The sequence below is a fragment of the Mandrillus leucophaeus genome, unplaced genomic scaffold (genome assembly GCF_000951045.1).
Source record: "Mandrillus leucophaeus isolate KB7577 unplaced genomic scaffold, Mleu.le_1.0 Scaffold1738, whole genome shotgun sequence".
NCBI classification, from domain to species: domain Eukaryota; kingdom Metazoa; phylum Chordata; class Mammalia; order Primates; family Cercopithecidae; genus Mandrillus; species Mandrillus leucophaeus.
Genome location: NW_012101741.1, coordinates 27,453 through 53,929, shown reverse-complemented (window position 1 = coordinate 53,929; position 26,477 = coordinate 27,453). Strand labels below are relative to the sequence as shown.

Genomic DNA, 26,477 nt, shown 5'->3' with positions numbered 1-26,477 from the left:
TGTTGGAAATTGTTGGGTGCCCAGAAATATGCAAAAGGCCGAGTTCCCCTGAGCACCATCCGTGGCCCAACCCTCTGGGCTCTGCTCATCCTGAGGCCTGGTCATCCCCAGCAGAGCCACCTTCCTTCTCACATTGCCTATTTCAGCATTATTCTGTCTCTGTGGACAATGGATTAATCTCCAGTATGAGACACAAACACTAATTTGGCCTTCAAAAGATACTTTATTCCCAAAGCTGAGGTTACAAATACAAAACTTTCTCCTTCATGGCCTCTGTTCCCTGCCCCCCACCACCAGACAATTCCCCAGCCACGGTAAGATGCCTTCTGAACCTGCAATCCCTTTTGCAAAATACCCCAGTCTTTGCTCTTCCAGGCCCCCAAGGCTGGCTGGATCTTCCATTCACAGCTCAATGTGTTCTGTCTGGGGTGGCTTCTCCACTGCCTTCTTGGCAAAGAGTTTGGTCCAGAAAGCCACTTCCTTGTCCTTCAGCTTCTGGGCCGCCTGGGTGTTGGCACCAATCTGCAGGTACCCTTCCTCATGGTTGTACTCTGGCCAGTGGGGCAGCCCTTCCCCATTGGGGTTTCTGGAAACAGAATCAAATAGAATTACCCCACAGTTGCTGTGTGTTCCCAACAATCTTCTGAGATGTGCGAGGATGCCCAAGTTATCTCTGTCAAGAGGCTTGTATACCTCCCGAGATGGAGAGCTCACTATCACAGGGCGGCCTCTCCATTTGTAGAGAGTTCTCATTGTCAGAGTGCTATGGTCACAGGGTCAGGAGTTTGATCACTCGAATCTTAGAAGCTGCCCCTTCCCAATAGGCATGCCCCGCCCCAACCCACCCCTGCCCACCTTGACCAGTCCTGCTTTGTCTTTGCCAAGAGCCTCACCCATTGCGAGCAAAGTTGGCCCAGAATTTCATCACCATCTTGCTGAGTCTGATCTCCTCTTCTGAGGCACCCTCTGTGGGGAAGAAGAAAAAAAGCCTTTGTGACTCAAAGTGTGGTCCATGGACCTGCAGCATCAACATCATGTGCGAGCCTGCTAGAAACACAGTCTTGGCGAATGCTCCACACCCACTGAGCTGAGGTCTGCAGTTCTAGAAGATCCTGGTGCATTTGTGTGTACTTTACCTTTGAGTATATCTGACTGAGCACTCAGCAATGGGCATGCGTCATTCCATGTGCTGGCTGCCTTTGTCTCCTGTGACCCTCGCCTGCCTCCTCCCTGCTCAGGGACACAGGCAATGCCACACCCCAGGGTTTCCTCTATGGCAGCCCCACCTCCCAGGGTTGCTCTCTCTTGGGTCTTTTCTGCTTCCCCAGCACACACCCACAATTCACATTCTGAAATACAACAGAACCGCAAGGCTCCTAAGCATGTACAGTGAGATGCCCAGAGGCGCTGGTGTGTTCTGAGCAGCCATAGGGTGAGTCCCATGTGATCTGTAACTGCTGAGAGTTAAGGTTTAGAAGACATTGTGAGAGGACTTTAAAAAATATTGTATAATGTAAACTGAAAATAAAATCCTAACACCCCCAGCTGACTGAACAGACCCTCTCTGGGCTAAGGGGAGCCCAGAAAATCCTTCAACTGTGTTCCTGCCTGGGAACAGACAGGAGGTCAGACACGCCTCATAATATTCCATCTCTTTTGTGGTTTAGACACCACTGACCAGCATCAGCATTAAAATAAAGGTCATCATTCTGACAGAACACTCTCTTTGTGGCAATAAGACACCAAATTAAAAACGAGACCTAAGGCCACATCGGGCAAGGGTTCTGGCCTATATCTCTCCCCTTAAGGAATCCACTCTGTTCTCACTGCCTCGAGGTGCTTCTGTTTCTCTAGCAGCTAAACAAGCATTGGCTTGGACTTAAGCAAAATGAAAACAATTACAACGGCTGCAGCTGGGATACGCAGACAAACAGAACCCTGACCCTCCGGTCTTAACTATGGCTTTGATTGCATAAGAGACTGATTTCAGTAACTTTCTCCAGATAAAAACATCACCAACCATGCACTGGACCTGGCCGGTGTACAGAGGCTGCTCACTTGCTGGGCTTTGTATCCTGAGAAGATTTTGGACATATAGGCCCTAATTATAATATATTTAAATATTAGGTCTCCACTACCATGTGAACATGGGCTATCTTACATGCATGTTTGTTTAATACACATGTGTCAGGACTGTCTTCATGAATATCCATTGCTCCCCCTGTAACCTGTTGAACATGTGTGTTTAGCAAATCCATTCACATAAAGCTCTTACCCAACCCCTCCTCGATCAATGAGCCTATGTCTGGGCTTGGCCAGAGGCACCTTCCCAGCCTGTGGGATGGCCACCTTGCTGACTATAAAGCATATCAAAAATAAAGTCTCCTCTCCTATTCCAAATTCATGCATCCTGTGATTTCTAAATTAACAATTATTAAATGTATTAAATTTAAAAGTTTATGAGTTTTTGTTAGAGACAGACAGAAAGACAAACAGACACACATTAGACCTGACTCAGGGTTAACACCAATTCTAACCTCACCCTCAGTCACATTCTTAGCACTCCTGGGAGAGGGAAATTGATCGGTGGCTTCTCAACCTAGAACAGGGCCCTGCATGTGTCCCACCACCTATCTTGTTGATGACACAGCCCAGGATTCTGAGTGTCTGTGCAGAGGCCACCTGAATACACATCTTCCCTCAGGTGTGTTAGAGCAGGAGGAACCTGGGGCACAACCCAATGACATTAAACCCCGTCATAGTGAATCCTGCGTGAGATCACCCTACACCTGTCTTGTTGATGACACAGCCCAGGATTCTGAGTGTCTGTGCAGAGGGCACATGAAGACACATCTTGCCTCACATGTGTTAGAGTGGGAGGAAGCCCAGGGACTACCCAATAATGTTCAACCCTGTTATAGAGAATCAGGAAACTAAGACTAGGAGAGGAGAAACTTGCTGAAGCCCACCACACCAACACTGGAACCCAGGTCTCCTAACTCCAAGCTCACGGACAGCAAGGAGCCATTACCTTTTAAAAATGGGGCCCCAAGGACAGAGAAGAGCTCGTCCCCATGGTCTCCTATCACCGTCTTGGGTTTCATGTCTGATGAGAAGCTTGGACGATACTGAAACTCATACATGTAGGTGGGCGCTCCAGCATCTGAGAAGGCAAAGATTCATGCTCAGTTCATGTTGCCCGACACACACCTGGAGGCTACCAAGGTCTCCAGCTCTGCAGGAAACCTCGGGCTGTCAGCACAGTAGAGAAACAGAGTCACAGGAAAGCTCAGTGACGTGCTCCGGGCTGCATAGCTAGTTGACGTGGAACTGGAATTTGAGCCAGATATTTGTTCAATGAACAAATGTTTAATGAATGAATGTGGAGACCCTGGGTCAATTCATTTAAAATAACTGCCAGTGCAGGGACCCTGACTCAGCCTCATAAACCCCTTTGCCTGCTGGTGAATTCTCACAGAAGAAAATCTCTCTACATCTGGTTACACTGGATGCAATTCACTGATAACAGTCTCTCATTCATTCACTTGGACGCCATCTCCACCCTGACAAGTGTCTTCTGTTTTGCCTCATTTTGAGGATTTCCAGTGTTTTTCTCACCCATCCTGAGAAGACTGAAGCAAATCCAAGTTGCGTGTCTGAATGTGAGGCTATTTAAATACAAACATACGCAGAGAGGGAACAATCTGCCTCTTGTGTCTCAGGAATCTGTGGCGCTCACTGCTTTATATCTCACTGTCCCCATGTGTCTTGCTGCCTGCCTGGCCAGGGAGTGTTAGGGTGTTAAGGCATTAAAGTCCTGGCAGAGAAAAGAGGGGGTTGAGCAAGGGTGACCTTGCCTCTCCCCTGTCCTCTCTCCTTCTGCTCTGCCCTCCTATCCCAGCAACGAAACTCTCCTGTCCCAACCCCAAGAAGTGGACAGTTTCCCAATGATCGGCTCATTGGAGCCACACACCGCTGCCCCTTCAGGGCTACCTCGCGGGCCGCCCGGCCCTGTGCCTCAGCACTTTGCACTGGTCATGATACCCACTGAGAAGTGACACTAAGAAGGAAAGAGTCAGGGCAATGCCAGGCTGGTGGAGAAAATTTACAATGTCTTCCCCTTTGGGTACAGTAAGAAATTTGGAAAATAAAACAAAAACAACTAGGAATAATTAGAAAAGACAAAAATATGGAAACCCATAAAGCAAAACTAGATGTCACTCATAATTCCACTACCTGAGGCAAGGGCTATATTTTTTGTAATTCCTTCTAAAATTTTTCCATATCCTATATCATTTAAAAATGAATTTTATCAATCAAATTTAAAATATCACTCATAACTCTACCACTCAGAGAATGCTTCTTTTTTATTTTAGCATACCTCTCTTTCACGTATATAAACTTGGGATGATATTATATATGGTATTTTATAGTGTATATATACCATATATTATATACGGTATTTTTTAGTATAATTATTTCCTTTTTAAATGTGTTTGTATAAACAGGATCTCACTATGTTGCCCCAGCTGGTCTTGAAATCCTAGGCCCTCACAATCCTCCCACCTCAGCCTCCCAAAGTGCTGAGAGTATTGGCATAAGCCACCACCTCCAACCATCATTTCTTAAGATCCTTAAATATTCATCCACAAAAGGATTTAACAATGGGAGCTCACCCATCCCTAACCTCATGCCGCACCCACACATGTCATTTCAATGTGAGAATGAAGAAGAATCTATTCACTCATCTTTGTCAATCTCCTTCACTGCACCCTCGGCTCAGCAGGAAATGTGCTTGGGAAGATGCCATCCTTCTGTGGCTCTGTAATCCACCTGTTAAATGGCTGCCTCAAGGTCAAGCAAAACTTGCTAAAGGGAGGGTTTGACCTCGCCTTTGCCCCTTGAACATTTTCCAAAGAAACTCAGAGCCAACCATAGAAGAAAGAGCTTTGGGGAACGATATAACTTATTATAGGCAGCATGTTGCCCAAAACGTACTTTGTAAAACTCTTTGGTTAAAGCCATTGATATTTATACAATTCTTACAATCACAGCACAAGTCTTCAGAGGAAATTAGGGCACAGATTTGGGTAATGACAATTCGGCACAATAAGAGAAGCAGAGACAATGAGAGGGCTAATCATGAAAGACATGCAGATTAAAACAGGCTGATGTGCTTCTTATTGGTGGGGAAGGTTTATGAAACTGGCAGCATTACGTTAATATTTAACCTTAGCATCCCAAATGAGAAGGAAAATTACGAAATTCACATTCTTATGCAATGGATGCAATTTTGCAGTATTTGCCCAGAGTTCTAAAACGTTTCTATTGCCCAGCCTAGTTATTCACTTCTAGAAACAATCCAAAGAAAATTGTTAGACATGTGGTTAGAGACTTACGAACATTAGGCTGAGCACAATGTTATTGTAGCATCAGAGTGTGGGCAGCTAGGCTAAATGCATAATAGGATAGGAATATTAAAGTTAATTTAATGCAGCCATTCCATGGAAGAAGGAATGCTTTGATGAGTTTGTATCAACATTCAGAAAATCCTCACAACGTAGTGTTCTATGAACAAAAGTAAAATATAAAATTGATTTTTAAAGTGTATAGGACATGGAAAATCTTTAGATGAAAACACAAAAAATTTATACCACTTGCCTCCAGGTAGTGGAATTATGAGTGATACCTAGTTCCTTTTTTCTGTAGTTCCATATTTTTGAAACTTTCTATAATTTTACACATTAATTTTATATTCTGAAATGTTATTTTTATCAAAAGGAGTGAGACACGACAATAGGGGAAAGTTGATAAAATCTGTGTAGTCCTGGAAAAAAAAAAAAACCTGAACTCAAAGTCATGGGAAATCAGATGGAAAACAGAAGCTCCGTATTGCTCAAACCATCAGAAGATGGAGATGGAAACACTATATATAGATCAGACGCACAGAATGGGGCAAGGCCAAGTTTAAGAAAGAACAGATTCAACTCCAGTGGTCTTCGTTAAATGGTTTTATCAGGACCCTGTGAATAAATGAGAGTTATGAGCACCTGCCCCCTCCTGTGCAAACGAGTGTCTAGGCACCTGCTAGATCACTGTTAGCTAGTTTTTATCATGCTTAAGTTCCGAATTTAAAAACCCTTCCAGCATGGTTCGAGAGAGGACATTTCCTGGCTTGCAGACTAGGCGAATGACAGCTGAAAGAAAAAGAATCTTGTGAGCCTCCTCTGGTTGGCACCCAGGAAAGGACACTCCTCTCTAGGTGAGCCCACGCATCCCTAACCTCACGCCCCACCCACACAGCGTTGGGTCAGTGGCAGAAGGTCCTGTATAGACCCTGCCCTGGCCCTGTGCTTGCCCATTACTGCACACACTGAGATGCACAAAAGCCAGCCTCAAACATTGCCATTCTCCAGACCACCTCTCCGACACCCACCCTGGCTCCTCCCTTTGGACTTCTTGGTCCTGGACAATCTTCTAGATCCCATGCAGGGCTCCCACTTTTTATCCAGCTCCAATACTTAACAAACTTGTTTGCAGCCGGCTTGGACCTTAAAATCCTTCCACGACTCATCTTTCAATATTTGTCCTACAGCAGCCTGATGTCCCACGATAACTCCAGGCACAGAGCCCTTGCAGCAGATGCTGTCAGTGTCTCACGCATATTCCCACTTCCTGGTCATGCCAGCCTGACTTCCACTTCCAGCATCTGTAGGGCCCGGCCTGAGGCGTTTGTCTGGTCACAAGAGCCTACTCTGCCCTGTGTGCAGCAGGTCAAAGTCACAAGGAATAAACAACTCCTTGCAAGAGCCTTCAACCAATCACAAGTGGAAGCTGGTGGATAAATACTGCAGCTCCCTTGCCACTCAGATGGGATGCCCCTGAGCACTGTATTGTCCTTGTTTCCTTGAGTTTCCCAGCTCCAGTTGTCCACAGTGGATACTCGCTTGGCAATGCATCATAGATTGGATTCCATCTCTTTCCTCACTCACTTCCCCACCTCCCTACAGAGGTTATCTGGGATCATCAACTTAAAGAACCACTTGCCTCTGGATTTTCTTTTCTCACAGTCTGTTGCTGACAAAAACCAAAATCAGACAGCACCTCACACCATGCCATATGGAATCAGCCTTTGAAGTCTGACCCTTGGCTGTTTCCAGGTCTGTCTATGCTGGGAGGTAGGTGGGTCAGATACAGAAGCTGGTGGGGTCCATGTCCCTCCCCTGTTCGACCTCTGGGACTCACCTCTGTGGTGCCGGGCCACAATCACAGATGGGACAGAAAACATCACATCTGCTAACAAGTCCAGGAACAGGTCTTTCTTTTTGACAGGGTCATCTGTTCCTCCTAAGTATTTCTCAGTGGCTTCTGGAATCAGTTCCTTAGCAATGTACTGAAATAGATCAATAAAGTGACCACAACCCCCTGGTGAGTGATGCTGCTTCTCCAGCCCACCAGTAAGGGCTGCCTCAATGGTGAATCTCATGAGCCCTGTGCAACTCCCTGCTAGGGTGAAAAGTGAAGTGGGAAGGATAGAAAGATGAGGGAAACCCTGAGGCCCTGTCATCATTCTGCCATTTATTTGCTCCACGATTTTTGGCAAGTCATCATCCCTCTCTGCATCTCAGCCAATTCCCACGATTCTTAGACTCTTACAACAAGGGGATAGGACTTCCACAAGAGTGACATGGCTGTCTTCTGGTCCAGTTTCCCTTCGGACAGTGGATAGCCCATCAACTGGTTAAAAAAAAAAAAAGTTAAGCATGTATGAATCATTGGGAATTAATGAGAAGAAATAAACTTACCAACCGACCAAACCAATGCAGACTGAAAGTCCTCTAATTTGGTGGGATTTTAAGGACATGGGTCTTTACTGAAATGGACAAAATCAATTAATCAAATGGGCTTACATCCAGAAATTCAAGCATTGCAAAGATTACCAAAATTTTTTTTCTTCTAAGAGAAGCTGTGACAGTATTTTGCAGTGTGTGTGCGTGTGTGTGTGTGTGTGAGCGTGTGTGTATGGCTGGGATCCCTACAATGGTCAGTGACATGGAGAGCCAAGGTTTCTGCCAGGCCAGTGTGGAATGGAGGACTCTGGAGAAGAGGATGTAGACCTCCCAAGTACTGCCACGTGTCACAGATGACACTGAAAGCCTTAGATCCTGCCTTCATGGTTTTGGTCTTTGGCAGAACCTCTGAAATCCTTCTGAGGGGCGAACTGCACATCTCTATGCACATAACATTTCTTCCCAAACCTCTGCACTCAGAGACTCGATCAAACTCTAGCATCGCTTATAGCAGCTTAAGGCTGTGTCCCTAGAATGACCCCAGTATCCTTAACATACCTGCCTGGGAAGGCTCAACCTTGCCCGGACAATTTACTCTGCTCCAGCCAAAACCTGGACAGAAGCAGAAAGGCCGCTGAATCCAATTAGAGCAGTTACTTTAGAAAACCTGCAATGACAAACCCTTTCTCTGCCCTTTGGGATGTGAATCTACCACCCAACCCTGTTTCCTGGAGGACCTGAGAGCCTTCTCCTTGCAATGCAAACATTCAGGGAGCTCACTCCTGATCTTCCCACTCCCTGTGGAAGGAGTAGAGGCTGACTTCAGTGGTTTCTTCCTGCAGTCTAACGCATGGCTTCCTGTCCTGAAGATAAGAGAAGTTTGTTTCTGCCCCAGGTGAGCCAGGATGAAGACATCCAGGTGGCCTAGCCACATGGACCAAGCCCCTCCCCACAGACCACAGTGTGTTTCCCTTGGCACACCTGGCCTATGAAACATTGCCAGGCTTCTGTTTTGGGGATGTGAGTTCAGTCCATGCTGGACTGTTTTCCCTATTGCAATCATGTTACTGAATAAACTCATCCTACAACTTTAATCAGGGTCAGCTTTGTTTATCTTCAACTGGAAGGAGAACCCTTCTTTACTTTTAGAGGTCAATCACTTTTTCCATTTATTTGTTTCCATCTTTTATTTGAGGTTTGGGGGTACCTGTGCAGGTTTCGTCATGGGTAATTTGGGTCTTTGGAGTTTGCTGCATAGATTATTTTATCACCAAGTATTTATCATGGCACCTGATTTGGTAGCTTTTCCATCCTCATCTTCCTCTGACCCTGCACTCTCAAGTAGACCCTGATGTCTACTATTCCCTAGAAGTCAATGGTAACTCAAGAAGAAGCCACTTTCTTTGGATATTTCCAATGAGATGATGAAGAGCATGAGTGATTTTCAGGGGAACTATGCATAGGCAGCCCGAGGTGGGAAGCTAGGAAGCCCCTGACTGACTGCCTCTCTGTACTCCTCAGCTCCTTCCCACTTCTAGGCCCTCTCAGTTTTCCCATCTGCATAGTTATTTTCTCTACTGGCCCTCCCAGCACAGGCACTTCAGGATTCTTCAATAGGAAGACAATCAGAGAATCTAGGGAGAGGGAATCCCAGGGTCTTGATACCCAGGTGGCCACTGTGCCCTCTTGGAGAAGGTTTCCATGGAAATGGTAACTCCTGCTGAAGGGGACAGCTGCCCGGGACTCAGAGTGGGGCTCAGAGAGGGAAGCACTCCTGGGACCAGAGACAGGAGGGCTGATGGGGGTGGGTGAGTCCTTCCAAGAGGCCTGCGCCTTCTCACCATTGGAATAATCCAGCCACACTCCTGCTTGTTAAATCCAACCATGTAGGGAACAGTGTGGAACTTCCTTTCAGCTTGAAGCTCTTCAGGTGTTTTCAGCAGCAGCACCCCATCAATCACGGTGGTCAAGAAAGGGTGACTCTGGGAGACAAAAGTGCGGCGCCTGTGATTCCCTCCCTGGTCACACCCATGTCCCCAACTCTGCCTGTCTGAGGGTGAGACCGGTACCACACACCGGCGTGACTATGGGCCATGGCTGCACGTGCTCAGGGTCCTAACTTAAGGGGGTAGGTCTCTGTGACTCAGGGGTAGAACTTCAGGCAGAGGCTGACACTGGTCAGGTGATGAGGAGAGGAAGGAGTCTTCACTCAGGTTGAAATATATGTATTATCTATATAAAATTACATGTTTATATATTTCAATTTGAAGTGCATGCATTTCCCTCTCTGTGTCCACAGTTGATTTTTGGTAGTCCTGGTAGTTGTTTCTGATAAAGCTCCCATGAGTGCTGAATTAGAGAATACAGAGTCATCACTCAAAGGGGAAATACTGGGTTAGGCTCTTGCAAACCTCTGGCCACAACATTTTCATCAACCTTCTTTTATGTGTGGGTTTCTGTTGAAAGACATTTCCACAGCTCCATTCCACACAAAAGGCGTTACTTTAGCCCTTTCCATCACAGCTTTATGCATGAATCAGCCAATTTCCTTCTCCTTTTTCTGAACGTGCTATTTTGTGGATTTGTCAACACCGAATGCATGGCCAGCAGCTCTGCAGCTCCTGCCTCACCCAAGCTTGTCTCACACAGGCACCTTCCCCGTAAGGCACAGCACAGCCTGCTTAGCTCAGGAATGCCAGACAGCCGCGCTCCTCTTGGGGCCACTCTAAACAGTGACATCACCACAAAAAGCACAAAAATGCAGACCACATGTCACTAAATAGACCACGAAGAGGACACTTGTTAGCACGAGAGATGAAACGAGAAGACAGAGGTTGCCTTGCCGGATCTCAGATGGAACGTGCCCATCATGCAAATCCACCTTCCCCTGCTCTGTGCCTGCCTGTGTGTGACCATGAGAGTGCCACCAGTATTGATTTTGGGGTTACAAGGACATTTTAGCAAGCAGGTGAATTTATAAACGCAGAATCCATAATTAATGAGGAGAGATGGTGCTATCTATCTGAATTTAAACAAGAGCTGTTACTGATCCATGGGTGGCTTTGAGGAGGTACTGAACCGTCATCACTCAAGGAGCCTAAACTAGGACTTGATTCCCTATTAGAGAGAAAATCATGAAGAAAAGAATCAGTGATGAACTCACAGTATATTGATCCATGTCTTAATTTTAGGTTTTACCTTTGATGAATAATTTTTATGCTGTCACAGATTAGAGAGAGCCTGACTCACGTGTTGCCATCAGGGCAGCTGGTCCTGGGTAGTTATATTTTTATATTTCATATTTAGTCACAATGGTGTAGTTGCTAAGATAGAGCATGGACATTGAAAGCAGATTAACTGGATCTGAAGCCTGGCTCTGCTACTTACTGGCTGGGAGTTTCACCTGTTTGGGCCTCAGTTTTCTCATGTAAGAGGTGAGTTATTATGAAGACTAAATGGCTGAACACATGTGAAATATTTAGCACAGCACCTGATATCCAGAAGGGCTAAATAAATGTTAGGTATTACTTGTTAGCAGGGTTGCTGCGGGTCCCTCTCAGAGACATCAGTCCTCTGTGCCATCTTCCCAGTTCCACGCCCCATGGGCTGTATTTCCCTCCTGGATATCAGATGGAACTGGACAATTCCTAGCCTTTGAGACCCTATGGCTTCTGGGACCTTTGGTCTGGTCTACAAAAGCCAATGATTGACAAGCTAGTTCAGGCTGCCTGGGGGAGATATTTTGTGAAGTGGACCAGACCCAGCTGGACAAGGTGCAGATCGTAATCCAATATGGTGACAATACGGAACAGGATTGGGGTGCAAGTCTTGCCTCTTTGAGAGGCTGTCCAAGAAGGCCTGCCCTGGGAGGGCAGCAAGAGGAGCAGCCCCTCTGGAAGGAAGATGCACGGCAGGCTACGTGGAGGAGGCGCTGCCCGCCTGCGGTGGGCTCTGGGCAGTGAATTGTATTGACAGGTGAGGAAAGGAGTGAGAATTTCTAAACAGTGGGAATTGCATGAGCAAAAGGACACAGGTGTCACTGTACAGGGTCAATTCCAGAAACACCCAAGAGTTCTGGGCTTGGAGAAATACCGTGCGGCAGAGTCTAGAGGGAGGGACAGCTGCAGAGCCTACCTTCTGCACAGTCTGGCACACAGTGTGCATGCAGGTGTGCTTTGAAGGCCTAACTCCATGGAGGGAAGGGGATGTGTCTCATAAGGAAGGCCAGGCTTTTAAGAAGTGGGGGTGACATACTCTAACTCTGTTAAGGAAGGCGAGTCTGGCTGCACAAAGAGACATGGAAATGGGGAGGGAAGGTGAAGTAGAAGATATAAAAGTTGAAGAGAGAGACAGAGCACCCCAGTTGGGCAGCAGCCATGCGGAAGACTCCCATCAGCAACAATGACAAGTGATTGCTGCTGTCCACTCAGAGTTTTCAAGTGGCTGCCCTGTGTGGGCATGACCTTGCTTGTGTCAGAAAACTCAGGGCATCTTCCACTCCCCTGTCTTTCTCGCCCGCTGCATCCTGTCCATCAGCAAATCCTCTCAGCTATTCCTTCCAAGACATCCAGACTCCAACCACTCCTCCCATCCCCACTGCCACAGCTCTGTCTAAGCAGCCAGGAGCCCTGGCCTGGATTATGGCAACACAGTGGCCGCCCAGCTGGTCAACTGCATCCACTCTGCCCCTTTCCTACAGTCTATTTGAACACCAGAGGCAGAGACCTTTGTGAGATCTAAGATCATGTGACTCCTCTGTTCAAAACCTCCAAAGGCTTCCCATCTTGCTCAGAATCCAAATCCAAATACTTTAAATGATCCCTCTCCCACTGCCCATTACCCCTTTAGCATCAGGCCAGTCTATCCGCACACTTGGTCCTCTCCATCCAGACTGGCCACTTCCATCAGGGTCTTTGCAGTGGCTTTTCCCTCTGCCTGGAATAGGCTTCTCCGGATTTCCTGACTTCTCCAGAGCTTGGCTCAAATGCCACCTTCTCACTGAGCCATTCCTTGATCCTGCTACTTCAACCGAAACCCCCCACAAACTCTATCCCCTAATGCTGCACACCATCAAACAGAATACACACTTGATTTGCTTTTCTATTGCACTCTCCCTGCACTGTAATGGAGGGTCCCAAGAGGGCAGGGAATCTTTCTTGTTTCATTTCTTTATCCCCAGCTCCTAAACAAGTCCTGGCACATATGATGTGTTTATTAAGTCTTTGCTGAATGAATCTCATGTACGCCTCCCAAGACCTTTTAAGGACAGTGCTGTGACTTCCAGGGAAGTAGCATAGAGGACAGGATTGTAAGATGCTGCAGAGGTGATGTCACCAGAAACAGTCAACCCACTGGGCAGTGGGGGTGGGGGTGAGGAGATCGGGAGGATATGTTGGAGTTTCCTGTGTGCTGGGAGGAGGCGAGTGCCCTTGGACTGAGATTCAGGCTTCCCCTCTCCATGCCTGATCATCCCTGTTATCTCTGCTTCCTGATAGTGGAAGGTTCTGGTTCAGCCTCCTCCCATAGTGCCATTTTGAGGAGCAGACAACGTAAAATAGAAGGGGAGTGCGCAGAGCCCAGTGCACGCAGAGGTGAGGCCTGGGAGCACTGGACTGGGAGTCAGGAAAATGGGTTCCAGGCCTGCCGCTAGTCTTCCTGGCTGTGTTACCCAGGTGAGTCATTGCCCCTCTCTGGGCCTCAGCAACAAACACACAGGAGTTACTATAATTACCCGAGAGAGGATTCTTTCACTCACAGCTAATTGGAACTTAAAGGTGCTAAGACTCAAAACCTGTAATTGAGAAACAAAAGCTCCTTACCTCTCTGGGGTCTCCATGTAAATCCAGAGAGAAGAATTTCTGTGAAGACAAAGGCAGAGGATGTGGGTTAGAGGCTTCCCAGGAGAACACTGAGCTGGGTGACTGGGTCAATAGAGGTGTCAGGTTCTCCCTCGTGGTGCCAAGCTGGCTGGGCTGAAAGGAAGTGGGCAGGACTCCGGCTCCGCTGGGCCTGAGCACAGGATGAAGGCATAGCAGGGAAGGGTGGGCACTCGCATGGGAAGGACGGGCCAGGGACTCTGAGCCAGAGTTGATGGAACTCTGGAGAGGACGCCCACTGGTTGTGGCTGCCCGGCCCCCAATCCCTCTCCCCTACTTCTTCCCCCGGGAAGAACATGCAATTCTCCTTCGGAGACCTCCTTCTTCCCCCATCACTCCATGAATTCATACATCTATATGCCACCTGGTGTGCTCCATCTCTCTGAACATGAATATTAGCTCAGGAATGGGCATACACCCCTGTCAATCCAATAGAGTTTACCCCAAAACTTTTGCAGGAATTGTTTAGAAAGAGGATTTTTATAAATTACCTTGGGCAGTATGGCCATTTTCACAATATTGATTCTTCCTATCCATGAGCATGGTATGTTCTTCCATTTGTTTGTGTCCTCTTTTATTATAGATTCAATGCCATCCCCACTAAGCTACCAATGACTTTCTTCACAGAATTGGAAAAAACTGCTTTAAAGTTCATATGGAAACAAAAACAACCCTGCATTGCCAAGACATTCCTAAGCCAAAAGAACAAAGCTGGAGGCATCACGCTACCTGACTTCAGACTATACTACAAGGCTACAGTAACCAAAACAGCATGGTACTGGTACCAAAACAGAGATATAGACCAATGGAACAGAACAGAGCCCTCAGAAGGAGTACCACACATCTACAGCCATCTGATCTTTGACAAACCTGACAAAAACAAGAAATGGGGAAAGGATTCCCTATTTAATAAATGGTGCTGGGAAAATTGGCTAGCCATAAGTAGAAAGCTGAAACTGGATCCTTTCCTTACTCCTTTTACAAAAATTAATTCAAGATGGATTAAAGACTTAAATGTTAGAGCTAAAACCGTTAAAACCCTAGAAGAAAACCAGGTAATACCATTCAGGACATAGGCATGGGCAAGGACTTCATGTCTAAAACACCAAAAGCAATGGCAACAAAAACCAAAATTGACAAACGGGATCTAATTAAACTAAAGATATTATGCACAGCAAAAGAAACTACCATCAGAGTGAACAGGCAACCTATAGAATGGGAGAAAATTTTTGCAATCTACTCATCTGATAAAGGACTAATATCCAGAACCTATAAAGAACTCAATCAAATTTACAAGAAAAAAAAAAAAACATCAAAAAGTGGGCAAAGGATATGAACAGACACTTCTCAAAAGAAGACATTCATACAGCCAACGGACACATGAAAAAATGCTCATCATCACTCGCCATCAGAGAAATGCAAATCAAAACCACAATGAGATACCATCTCACACCAGTTAGAATGGCAATCATTAAAAAATCAGGAAACAACAGGTGCTGGAGAGGATGTGGAGAAACAGGAACACTTTTAAACTGTTGGTGGGACTGTAAACTAGTTCAACCATTGTGTAAAACAGTGTGGCGATTCCTCAACGATCTAGAACTAGAAATACCATTTGACCCAGCCATCCCATTACTGGGGATATACCCAAAGGATTGTAAGTCATGCTGCTATAAAGACATATGCACACGTATGTTTAATGTGGCACTATTCACAATAGCAAAGACTTGGAATCAACCCAAATGTCCGTCTGTGACAGACTGGATTAAGAAAATGTGGCACATATACACCATGGAATACTATGCAGCCATAAAAAAGGATGAGTTGGTGTCCTCTGTAGGGACATGGATGCAGCTGGAAACCATCATTCCCAGCAAACTATTGCAAGACAGAAAACCAAATACCACATGTTCTCACTCATAGGTGGGAATTGAACAATGAGATCACTTCGACACAGGAAGGGGAACATCACACACCGGGTCTTATTGTGGGGATGGAGGGAGGAGAGGGATAGAGTTAGGAGATATACCTAATGTAAATGACGAGTTAATGGGTGCAGCACACCACCATATGGCACATGTATACATATGTAACAAGCCTGCACGTTGCATACATGTACCCTAGAACCTAAAGTATAATAAAAAAATAAATAAATAAAATAAAAAAGGAAGTAGTAACTTTTACCAGAGTAGGAATGGATGATGGACTAACGTTAAAAAATAAACATATATCATACAACAGCAACAAAAATAAATAAATAAATAAAAAATAAAAATAAATTTTAAAAAAAGAAAGGGTTTTTAAGCAGAGAGGATGCTGTCTTTAACCTTTCCAGGAGACATATCTGCCTAAGAGTGAAGCCAACACAGACGTGCAAAGCTGAAGGATAGAGAATGGTAGATTCTCAATAATATCCTCTGATCATCTGGATCCAGCCATGCCTGAAGCCATCAACTCCTGAGATTTCCAGTTTACAAGAGGATGCTATTGAATCCATTTCTTTTTCTGTTCAAGGCACTTGGGAGAGTCTCCTCATCTCCCATTAGAAAGCCCTGACTCATACAAGCTCACTGAGTCTCATCCTACCCCATGCTTCTCTTTGGTGTGTGTTCACCAACATTACAGTGACTGTAATGTTGCACTGTAGTTCACAGGTCTGACCTCTGCTCAGGACGTAACCAGTGAAGCTCCCTCCATTAAGGATCGTAGTCCCACTAGTCAGGAGTGTGTGTGTAGGGGGGGGGTGTGGGTGTGGGTGTTTGTGTGTGTGTGTCTGTGTGTGTCTCTGTGTGTGTGTGTCTGTATATGTGTGTGTCTGTGTGTGTGTGTGTGTGCATGTGTGTTTACAGGAGGCAGTGGGTAATCATGGAGGCACTTCCACAAGATCTCAGGAAAACTCAAAAGGATGTCCCAGGATCTTAGGGATGGGTTTTCCCAAAGACTCAACTCTTCCCTTTTAACCTGGGTCCTCTGATGCCACATGCAGAATTGCTGGAATATTCGCCTCCTTCCAGGCATGAGAAAACAGGTGTGTTTTAATTCCTTGAGCACTTTGGTCACTTAGAGCCTGAGCCAAGACCTAAGCCCCAAGACCACACTGGACTCAACCCATGGAAACACAAGTAGAGTTCAGTGGTAAAAGCTGGCCCTGAGACCCAGGAGTAGCCTCAGGTCCAAGGAGAGAGTCCAGGGATCAGGCTACTCCTGAGCTTGGAATTTACACCCTTCTCCCTCAAAGGCAATAGTTTGCAGTGTCCCTGGGTGCTGTGTCATCTGGGTGTTTGTCCTGCTGGGCTTCCCTGTGATGAGAGACTGCCATGGCCATCCATCAGTCCTAAAGGTCCACAAGTCCTAATATGTGAGGATAGCAGGGCCAGCAGAAGATACTCTAGACCTGCAGGTGTGGGTTGTAGATCCCACAGTGTTGCTTCTGTGACTAATTTGAACTGTAACATGGGCCAATTACAAAATTCATCTGTTTTTGTTACCTCTATTAAAATGGGCACAATGATCTCAAAGCTGAATTTCTCAAGAAAGATAAGGTGGAGTCAGGGTTAAGGGCATGAACTCCCGAATTCCACTGTCTGGTCTCAAACCCGGCTCCTCCACTTTCCCTGTGAAGCATCCCTGATGACTATAATGAATGCTTGCCCTCTGTGCTGCCACCATACTCAACCTGTGAAGTATACGAATGTGTTTCTCTTTGGATAGATCCTTGTGAGTAGGGACTATGTCCACTTCATGTCTGTTTTGCTACCACTAACACCCATCCCTACATACTGAGCATGGATGGATGGATGGATCAACAGAGGGATGGATGGAGTTGGTCAATACATGAGGTATAGTTGGATTGGATGGATACATGAATAGATGGGTGGAAACTAGCGGATAGGTGATAACTGGATTGTTGGTTTTGGAGGAATGGGTGATGGAGTGAAGATATAAGGTGACTGGATGATCCATGAATGGTGGATGGATTGAAAATAGATAAACACAAAGTTATGAATAGGTGGACATTAGATTGATAAAAAGATATGAGTTAATCGGATGGATTAGTGAACAGACAGATGGATAAGAAGATCATAGTAGATGGGTTAACAAATGGGTGGACGGATGACTATCCTAGGATGAAAACTGAGTCAGAGTCTCAGAAAATCTAGAAAACTGGACCACCACCAGGTATAATACAGACAGTTTCTAAGTCAACCAAGATAAATTGTGACATCTTTCTGAAAATCTTTGAGCTTAATATCTCCATCCCCCAAATTCAGAATGATGGTGTCCCCTGGGAATATATGACATTTAATTTCTTAACGATAAGTGTGAAAACAAGAATGGCAAAATAATAAATTTTGGTCAGGATTGAGGATTGTTACACAATTTTTTATCAAGTTGTTTTTGGACTTTTTTTTACATTTGTGGCATTTTACACTAAAAAAGGACAAATCAGATTCCCCATTCATATACTGAGGCTCCTGAAAGGTGAGACACTGTCCCAGGTAACTGTCCCAAGGCAAGAGTACGGCTGAAATGAAGAAGTCTGGGACGAAGTTTACAGGGTTTGGGCTATGGGAACGGGCACACCTACCATTTTCAATGTTGTCTCCAAGAGCTCCTCTTCTGTCTTCTGTCGCAGGCAGTGAACCATGACAGCTGAGGTGGTGGTTTGACACCCAGCAGCGATAGCAATTTGCTGCAAAGATCACAGGCAACAGCAGAGTTCAAGAGCTATTTCCCTTCCCTCCACCAAAGTGGAAAGTGGCATACTATCCCAAGCCCACCTTGTACAAGTGGCAGGGGGCAGCAGAAGATACTGTAGACCCACAGGTGTGGGTTCCAGATCCCACAGAGTGTTGCCTCTGTTACTTGTCTCAATTGTAACATGGGTCAATTATGTAATCTCTCATCTCTGCTACCTTATCTCCATTGCAATGGACATAATGATCTCAAGCTGAATGTGTCAAGAAAGACGAGGTGGAACTACAGTAGAGAGCATGGAATCCTGAATTTCCTTGTCTGCTTTCAAATCCCGGCTGCTCCTCTTACCAGCCATTAGGCCGCAGGCAGTCCACCTGATTTCTTTGGGCCTTGGTTTCTCCACCCATGGATGGGAATAAAGACTGCACCTACCTCATGAGTTAATACATGTGGGAGAGTGCCACGTCTCCCACACAATAAACACGTGCGGAATTGCAGGAGGCCTAGCTAAGATGATTCACACAGAGGCACTTCAGAAGGTAGCGAATGTGCTTTAAAGGTGAGTTCTAAAGAAAAACAGGATGTCTTCCCTTGTAAGACATAGACGGGGTTTCTCAGCTGAGTGAGGCGTCTGTGGCACAGCCAGGAGTTTCCAGCAGCACATTTGTGTACTAGAGTCACAAGCAGTAATCAAGCACGACTCTTTAAGGCATAGGTCGGCGATGTGCCCATCAAGGCCAAATAGTAAATATTTGAGGCTTTGTGGGCCATGTGGTCTGTGCTGCAACTTTAACACTGCTGTTGACATGAAACACAGCCATAGACATGAGGTAAATGATTGGGTGTCGCTGTGTTCAGAGAAAACTTTCTTTATGGACACTGAAACTTGAATTTCATATAATTTTATGGTTCATGAAATATTATTCTTCTTTTGATTCCTTTCAATCATCAAAAAATTTTTAAAAACCTATCTTAACTCAAGGGCCACGCAGGCATAGATCCAGATGTGACCATGAGCGATGGTCTGTTCACCTTTGTCCTAAGTCAAGCCACAGAGCAACACCAATTAGTGCACCAAGAACTCCTTCAATCTTTAAAAATATGTAAAAATAAAAAAAGTCCTCCTGAGAGTAAGGCTCCCTTATGCCTGTCCTGGGGATTGGAGTCAGTCTGCCCAGCACACTCTGGTTTCCTTCTTTTCTAAGAGTCCAGGGACATCGAAACAAAGACAGGACAGTGAGCCTCTCTCCTAAGTGACCTGGAATTGGGGCGGAGAGCTGCTAATGTAAAAACGCTCATTTTTCACAACTGAAAAGACAGCCTGACTACTTTCTGGAACCAAAGGAGAGTCCTTAAACTTAGGGGCAGATAGGGTGCTCATGCAGACTGGAAACAAAGTACAGCCAGAAAGAAGGGCACAGAGGGAAAGCAGGCAGGCTCCATGGTGGGGAGGCAGAGCAAGTGCACAGGCCGCCAGAGTCTGGTGCAGGTTCTGGGACAGAATCAATGCCCAGGGTGTTTCTCGAGTAAATAAACAGGGAAAGGGAGAAGTAGAGGGCAAGAGAGAGAGAAAGATATTCAGAGAGAGGGAGAGAGGAAAAAGAGTAAGAGAGTCTAGGATTCCCATTATTGTGTAATTTCTGTTTCCTGTTTTTTCACAAAGCTCAGCCTCATCCCAGACCTCTATTTCCTTCAAAAATTAATTCTACTTTTATAAAGAAGATTTTGAGACAAGGTCTTGCTTTGTCATCCAGGCTGGAGTGCCGTGGTGCAAACACAGTTCACTGCAGCCTAGACCTCCAGGGCTCGGGTGATCCTCCCTCTTCAGCCTCCCATGTAGATGGGCCCAGAGGCTTGCACCACCATGCCTAGCTCAATATTTTGATATTTTGTAGAGACAGGGTCTCACTTTGTTGCCCTGGCTGGTCTTGAACTCCTGGGCTCAAGCAATCCTTCTGCCTCGGCCTCCCAAGTTGCAGGGATGACAGGCATGAGCCACCACACCAGGCTAATGCTCATTCTTGACTTAAGTTGGGTCAATGGGCGACTGTTGCTTATAACCAGTGAATTCTAAAAAAATTCTGAAAAATTCTAAAAATTCTTGACATCCCCATTTTCTCTCCTATGTACCAGCCCTTTAAATTTGGATGCTGTCCTCAAACAAGCTTTCACATCTACTGAAATCCTCCATGCCACTGGCTCCAATGGGCACTCCTCAGCCTAGGTCTGGATTCCTATTTGTCACCTCTTCCTTTGGCTTCCAATCATTCTCCAGACAATGACAAAATCCTTGCCAGGGTCCTGTGCAGTGTGACCCCTGCCAACATCCCAGCTCTCAGTACTCGCCACGCTCCCTCTGCTCTCCCTGCTCTGACCCCATCGGCCCTGTCTCTGTCTCTCGCTCGCGATTGGGATGCGGCCTCCTGCCACAGGACACCCGCACTTGCTGCTCCCACTCCCTGGACATTCTTTGCTCCTGACTCACTGGTCACTTTTCCAGCAAGCCTTCTCTGGTAACCTCTTCCCGCCCCAGGACTCACTCCTCTCTTTAGATTCTGCTGTGGCAGCAAGTACCTCATCTTCACTGCTCTTGTCATAGGTGACGCTTTGTAATTGTGTGATTCTGTAACTACTCATCTATTCCCTACATTATAGCAGAAGCTTGGGGAGGCATTAGGTGTTTGGCTAGAATGCAGAGCCACATAAGGCCATATAGTGTCCACATTTCCTCCGCACAGACATCTGGCTTTGAGCCAAACAATGACCTCTGCCCACTTCTTGTTCTTGCCTTCAATTATTCACCTAGTTTTGTTGTGTGAACAAATGAAACAATGAATGAATTCTCCAGGAACCAACCCTGGTTATCAGGTGCTCAGTGTGGAACCTCTCCAGGCCTACAGCCCACAAGTGGGTCCACAGAACTCAGACCCTGAGAGATACAAGACATCATCTCAGCCTACTGCCCCCTGCCCACTGCCCAACATGGCACCAGGCCCTGGCACATAGGAGGAGTGTGGTCACAGACAGGGCACTGTACTGGCTGCAAAGGCCAGGAGCTGGAGTCCCAGCTCTGCCTTGATCACCTGCTGCCCTTGGCAAATCCCTTCCACGCCTTGTGTCGGTTTCCCCGGTTGTGAAACTGGGACGTTGATCAAGGTGTCTCCTCGCCCTTCCTGCTCAGCCACTGATGCCTCAAGTGATTCTAGGAGAACATTAGCTAGAACCCACTGCAAGAGAGACCCCTGAGGATTCAGGAGCATAGAGCCAAGGGGGTGGGGGTGTCCACCAGGAGACCTACCTCAGCCAAGGGCTTGACATCGTCTTTCTTCACCAGAACAGCAGTGAGGGCCACGCCACTCTCAGAAATGGCCCGGTGGAAGAGGTTCTTTGCCAATGGAGACAAAACCTGAGACCAGAGTGGAGGGGAGGAGAGTTCATGCTCAGGAGTGGGGTCAGTGACTTGCTCGCTCTTCCAGGCTACATCTACCCCACCTCTGCCCTGACCCATTCCCCTGAGACCCTGGGGCTCAGTGGACGCAATGACTCCTCACCTGGCCCTGCCTGCTTGCCAGGCTCTCCGCCCACCTGGCCACCCAAGGGAACCTCAGCGGGATTGGGACAGAGCACAGGGCAGGGACATAATGGGAGGTATGTGGCAGCCGAGCCTAACCAACAAATTTATTGGAAAGGCAGCTTAGCATTTCCTAGCCACAACTTCCAAATCAGCATCTCCATTAATCAGAGTTTATCCTAAAAAGTGATCCTGGTGGCACACAAAGATTTCTAAGAATGCCTCTGCTGTTTATAATGATACACACTGGAAATAACTCACAGTTCCAATATTATACAATTGGGCTAATAAATGGTTTTTCATTTTTATCATGGAATACTGTGCAACTGTAAAAGATACTATTAAGGGACAGCACTTAATATTTAGTAAAATAGTTGCACTGTATTATAATATTCAGGAAAGTACTTTTGTAAATAAAAAAGACAAAGATAATAGATGATAGGTAGATTCATTGATAGGTAGATGGATGGATAGATGGATAGACAGATAAATAAAAAGTCAAGGAAACAAGACTAGAAAAATCCATGTCAAACTGAGCACAGTGACTATCCCCGGGTTATGGGATTGTAGATGGCTTTTTGTCTTTCTTGGGCTTATCTGTATTTTTCGTTTTTCTCTACTTTAAAAAGTATAAAAATTTTTCCTCTTGTATTCAAGTACAAAACCAACACAGGATTGAAGACTCCAGCAGTGGGCTGACCCTCTGCCCACCTCGAGGCAGGCGGAAGGATTCCTACAGCTCCCAGCACTTCTCATCTGGTTTTTCACCCCAGCTCCCCGTTTCTCCTGCACCCAATCCCCCACCCCAGCAGGACCCCTCACACACCCAGGTTGCGTCTGTGTCCCACAACCCCTGCCCCATCCCTCCCTATCCCCGGCTCCATCCCTCCTTCCTCTGCCCGCCTCCTCTAGCCCACCCGGCCCAACAGTCACAGAGACTGTTGCCTCCTTCTTGGGCATGGACCAGCCATCAGACCACCCCAGAGGAATCCCCAGCCTGCTCAGTGTCCATGTCCCCTCCACACGTAGTTCTGTTTTAACTAAACAATGACCTCTGTCCACATCTTGTCTTTGCCTGCCCTCACTCATAATTTATGCCTATCCCTACTTCCCAAGAGAAGGGATGTGAGTCCTTATGTGAAAATGAGTGGGAAGGAGAGAGAGAGAGAGAGAGAGAGAGAGAGAGAGCTGAACCAAGCTAGAAGAGGAGAATGTCACCATTGCAGGCTGCAACTGGAGATTCATATGGCCCCTCGACACTAAGCTGAGATCTGAGCTTCCTGGGGGTCAAGGAGAGCTTGTTCTTTAGCTTTCCACCCCCTGATGCTAGGCAGTGAGTAGGGTCAGTTCCAAATCCAGGTATTGTAATCAGAGGTATCCATAGCTGGATTGACAGGTATCCAAGAGGTCTCATCAGCATCACATCAAGCATGGGGTTGGACCTGGTGCCAGGAGTACTCACAAGAACAGAGACACTTTCTCCTCCCGCCGACTCTCCAAAGATGGTCACAGAGCCTGGGTTCCCTCCAAAGCTGGCAATGTTGTCCTGGACCCAGCGCAGGGCAGCCAGCTGGTCCAGGTGACCCCAGTTCCCCCGGCTGTGTTCATCCCCTGTGCTGTAAGGAAGAGAACAGGTTGAGGGTGGGGAGCAGAGATGTCATGGCAGGACCTTCAGGACTAGAGATGGGGCTGGGGGCTCTCAGGGAGCCTTTAAGAATAAGACTGGGCTTCAGCATCTCTGAGACCCTGCCTTTATTCGTACAGCATTGTGGTGATGTATGGTTCTACATTCACTCAACTGGCAACTATTTACTGAGCATCTACTGTATGCCTGACACCATCCTATAAGCTAGAGCACATCCGAGAGCAAAACAGGCAACACCTGTGATGACACAGAGCTTCCACTACAGATCACAAGCAGATAAACAGATGTATAGAGAGAATATAATGATGTCAGGTAGTCAAAGTGCATTGAGGTAAATACAAAGGAATAAGAAAAAAAAACAGGGGTGGCATAGGGGGTGCCATTTCAGATTACAATCAGGGAAGGCCTTTTGGAGGCAGTGGCATTTGAGGTTTTGGAGGCAAAGACCTTCAGAAAACAAGCACAAAGAGCACATGAGCCTTGTAACTCTCCGAAGAAAGGAATTCCAGACAGAAGAAAAAGCAAGTGCAAAGGCCCTGGGGCCCAGTGAAGGAAAGTGTGAGTCAGGAGGTGCAGCTAGAGAGAGCCCTGGGGCCCTGATGAGAACTTTGGCTGTCATCGTAGGGAACATGGGAACCCCTGCAGGATTTTGTGCAGAGGCATTGCAAGATTCAACACACATGTTAAGTGATCACTCTCAGTGCTGTGCGACACAGTCTCAGGATAAAAGTGGCAGGAATCTGAAAGTGTTAGGATCATAATCAAGGTGAGAGACAGAGAGCTTTGACTGGGTAAGGAGCCAGAGAGAAGGTGCGAAGTAGTGGATTCTGAGTGGATTCTGAAGGTGGAGCCAAAAGGGTTGTGAGAAAAGAGAGAGTCCAGGCTGCCCTGAGGCCTTCTCCTGAGCCCCTGGGAGGATGGGACAGCAGCAACTGAGTGGAGGCGTGGTGGGAGGAGCAGGGGATCTCTGTTGTGGAGGGGCAGTGGGAGTTAAGGATTCAGCTTGTCCCTAGGAAGAGTGGGGCGCCCTTTAGACAGCCAAGGGTGGGGAGAAGGCAGTGAGTGATGCCTGCGGGATTCAAAGGTGAGATGGGCTGGAAACAGGGGCTCTGGGCTGCTCCCTGGGATCACTGGAATTAGTAGGGAGGGAGAGGGAGACAAGAGAGGCCTGTGGACAGGGAGGAGGAGGGACCAGGAAAGGGACTGGGAAGGAAGCATGTTGCAGAGGCTGAGCGGCCATTGGCTGCTGCTGGGAGGTCCTGTGAGGTTGGATGGAGAGCAGGGGCAGGTCATTGGTGACTGCGATGAGACCAGCCGAGTGGCGTGTTCAGGAAGAAACCTGACTGGCATGGGTGGAGGAGACACACGGAGGAGAGGAAGTGGAGAGAGATTGTGAAGCAGCTTTATTATAATGGGGAGCAGCGACACAGGCTGTGGCTGAAAGGGATGAAGATGATACTGCCAAGACTGACCTGGGATGCCTTGGTCATGGATAGACCAGAACCCATCCTCCATCTCCCTAGGCAAATATTCTCATCAGTGAGTGGAATCCCTCCCACAGTCCTCCCAACACTCGCTTAGGGTTGGGGTGCTGGGATGGTAACACTTAGAAAAGGTTCATAGTAGTTTGTACCTTGAAGGAGATCTGACTCCTGTCCCCATGGAGACCTGATGGGGAAGACTCCATCCTTGCTTCCTGTACTTGCCAGATTTCAAGCAGAACATGGGGTGAGAGGACCCCAACACTCCTCCAGGAAGGAGTCAGATGCTCCCAAACCCCACCTTTTACAGCCCCCATTCCTTCACCCACAACATGATCTGAGCTCCCTCTGTGACTCTGCCCCTTCCCTGCTTTCCATGAGAAGTCAGATGTGTCAACCTTCAAGAGCTGGGCTGCCTGCTAAGTGTCATGACAGAGAAACGCAATGTGCTGGAGAAACATAGGTGAAGAAGAGATGAGTCTTTCAGTGGAGGTAACTGGGGGTTGGGTCTTGCAGGATGAAGAGGAGTTCTTTAGGTAGAGTAAGCATTCCAGGCAGAGGGAACAGCACATGGAAAAGCTCAGAGGCAAGCGGATGAGTGTGGCTGGGGAGTGAGAGGGTAGGTAGTGTACTATTATGAAGGGGCTTGGATGCCTTACTATGGAACCTAGCTAAGGTCCCCTGAGGGCTGACATGACCAGAGCTGGGTCCCAGCAGCCTCACACTGGGAGTCAAAGTGCAGTGAGTAGAGTCTAATTTCTTACCTGAAGAATCCCCAGATGCCCAGGCGATATTGAATGGTCACCACCACCACGTTTTCATGGGCAGCAAGGGCCAGCCCATCATAGGTTGATGCTGCACCCACCACCAGCCCCCCTCCGTGGATCCACACCATCACCTGGGCAGGGAGGAAGCAACATACCAGTTACAGGACACAGAGCAAGGGAGCACTCAGAAGGTGTCTTGTTTGATGACCTACCTGTTGGTCACAACTGAAGGAGGATGTTATCCAAAGTTCACCAGCGCCCAGCAAGGTTGCAAAAGGCAGTCTCTCTCCTCCAAAATTCTCCCAACTGGGGCCCAAGCCACCACCCCACTGCACATACCCTGGCTGCCCCTTCCTTTCTATCCAGCCTCCAGTGCCTCCTCCTCCCAAGGTTCTTCATGCTGAGAACATCATCATGGGCATAGCAAAGGCTAAGGATGTCGTGTTCTCCCCCTCACTCCCTCAAGCCTGAACTGTTCATGCAGCTCAGTGTACCCTTGAAGAGCCCTTGTATCTCAGCTTCATCTCAGTTTACTCTCTCATGGTGAAGTAAACTTCTCTGTGCTTGAATGATTGTCTCGAGAAGCACACATGCCTGTGATGGTGTCTCTTCCTTAAATGCCTCCTCTATGCCTCTGCATTCCCAAATC

At 47.1% G+C, this 26,477-nt stretch overlaps 1 protein-coding gene across 1 annotated transcript in view; it reads right to left on the bottom strand.

Moving 5' to 3' along the window:
- Positions 1 to 203: 203 nt before the first annotated feature.
- Positions 204 to 26,477, bottom strand: part of LOC105537501 (liver carboxylesterase 1) — a 33,004-nt gene continuing 6,730 nt past the window's right edge. Inside the window, exons 2-12 of the mRNA XM_011977116.1 lie at positions 25,826 to 25,959; positions 23,398 to 23,551; positions 21,663 to 21,770; positions 18,255 to 18,359; positions 13,610 to 13,648; positions 9,632 to 9,772; positions 7,657 to 7,737; positions 7,246 to 7,393; positions 3,032 to 3,163; positions 894 to 966; positions 204 to 586 (exon numbers count right to left, since the gene is read on the bottom strand). Of these exons, the coding sequence (XP_011832506.1) occupies positions 403 to 586; positions 894 to 966; positions 3,032 to 3,163; positions 7,246 to 7,393; positions 7,657 to 7,737; positions 9,632 to 9,772; positions 13,610 to 13,648; positions 18,255 to 18,359; positions 21,663 to 21,770; positions 23,398 to 23,551; positions 25,826 to 25,956 (1,296 nt within the window). The 5' untranslated portion in view covers positions 25,957 to 25,959 and the 3' untranslated portion in view covers positions 204 to 402. The remainder of the gene's footprint in view (positions 587 to 893; positions 967 to 3,031; positions 3,164 to 7,245; positions 7,394 to 7,656; positions 7,738 to 9,631; positions 9,773 to 13,609; positions 13,649 to 18,254; positions 18,360 to 21,662; positions 21,771 to 23,397; positions 23,552 to 25,825; positions 25,960 to 26,477) is intronic.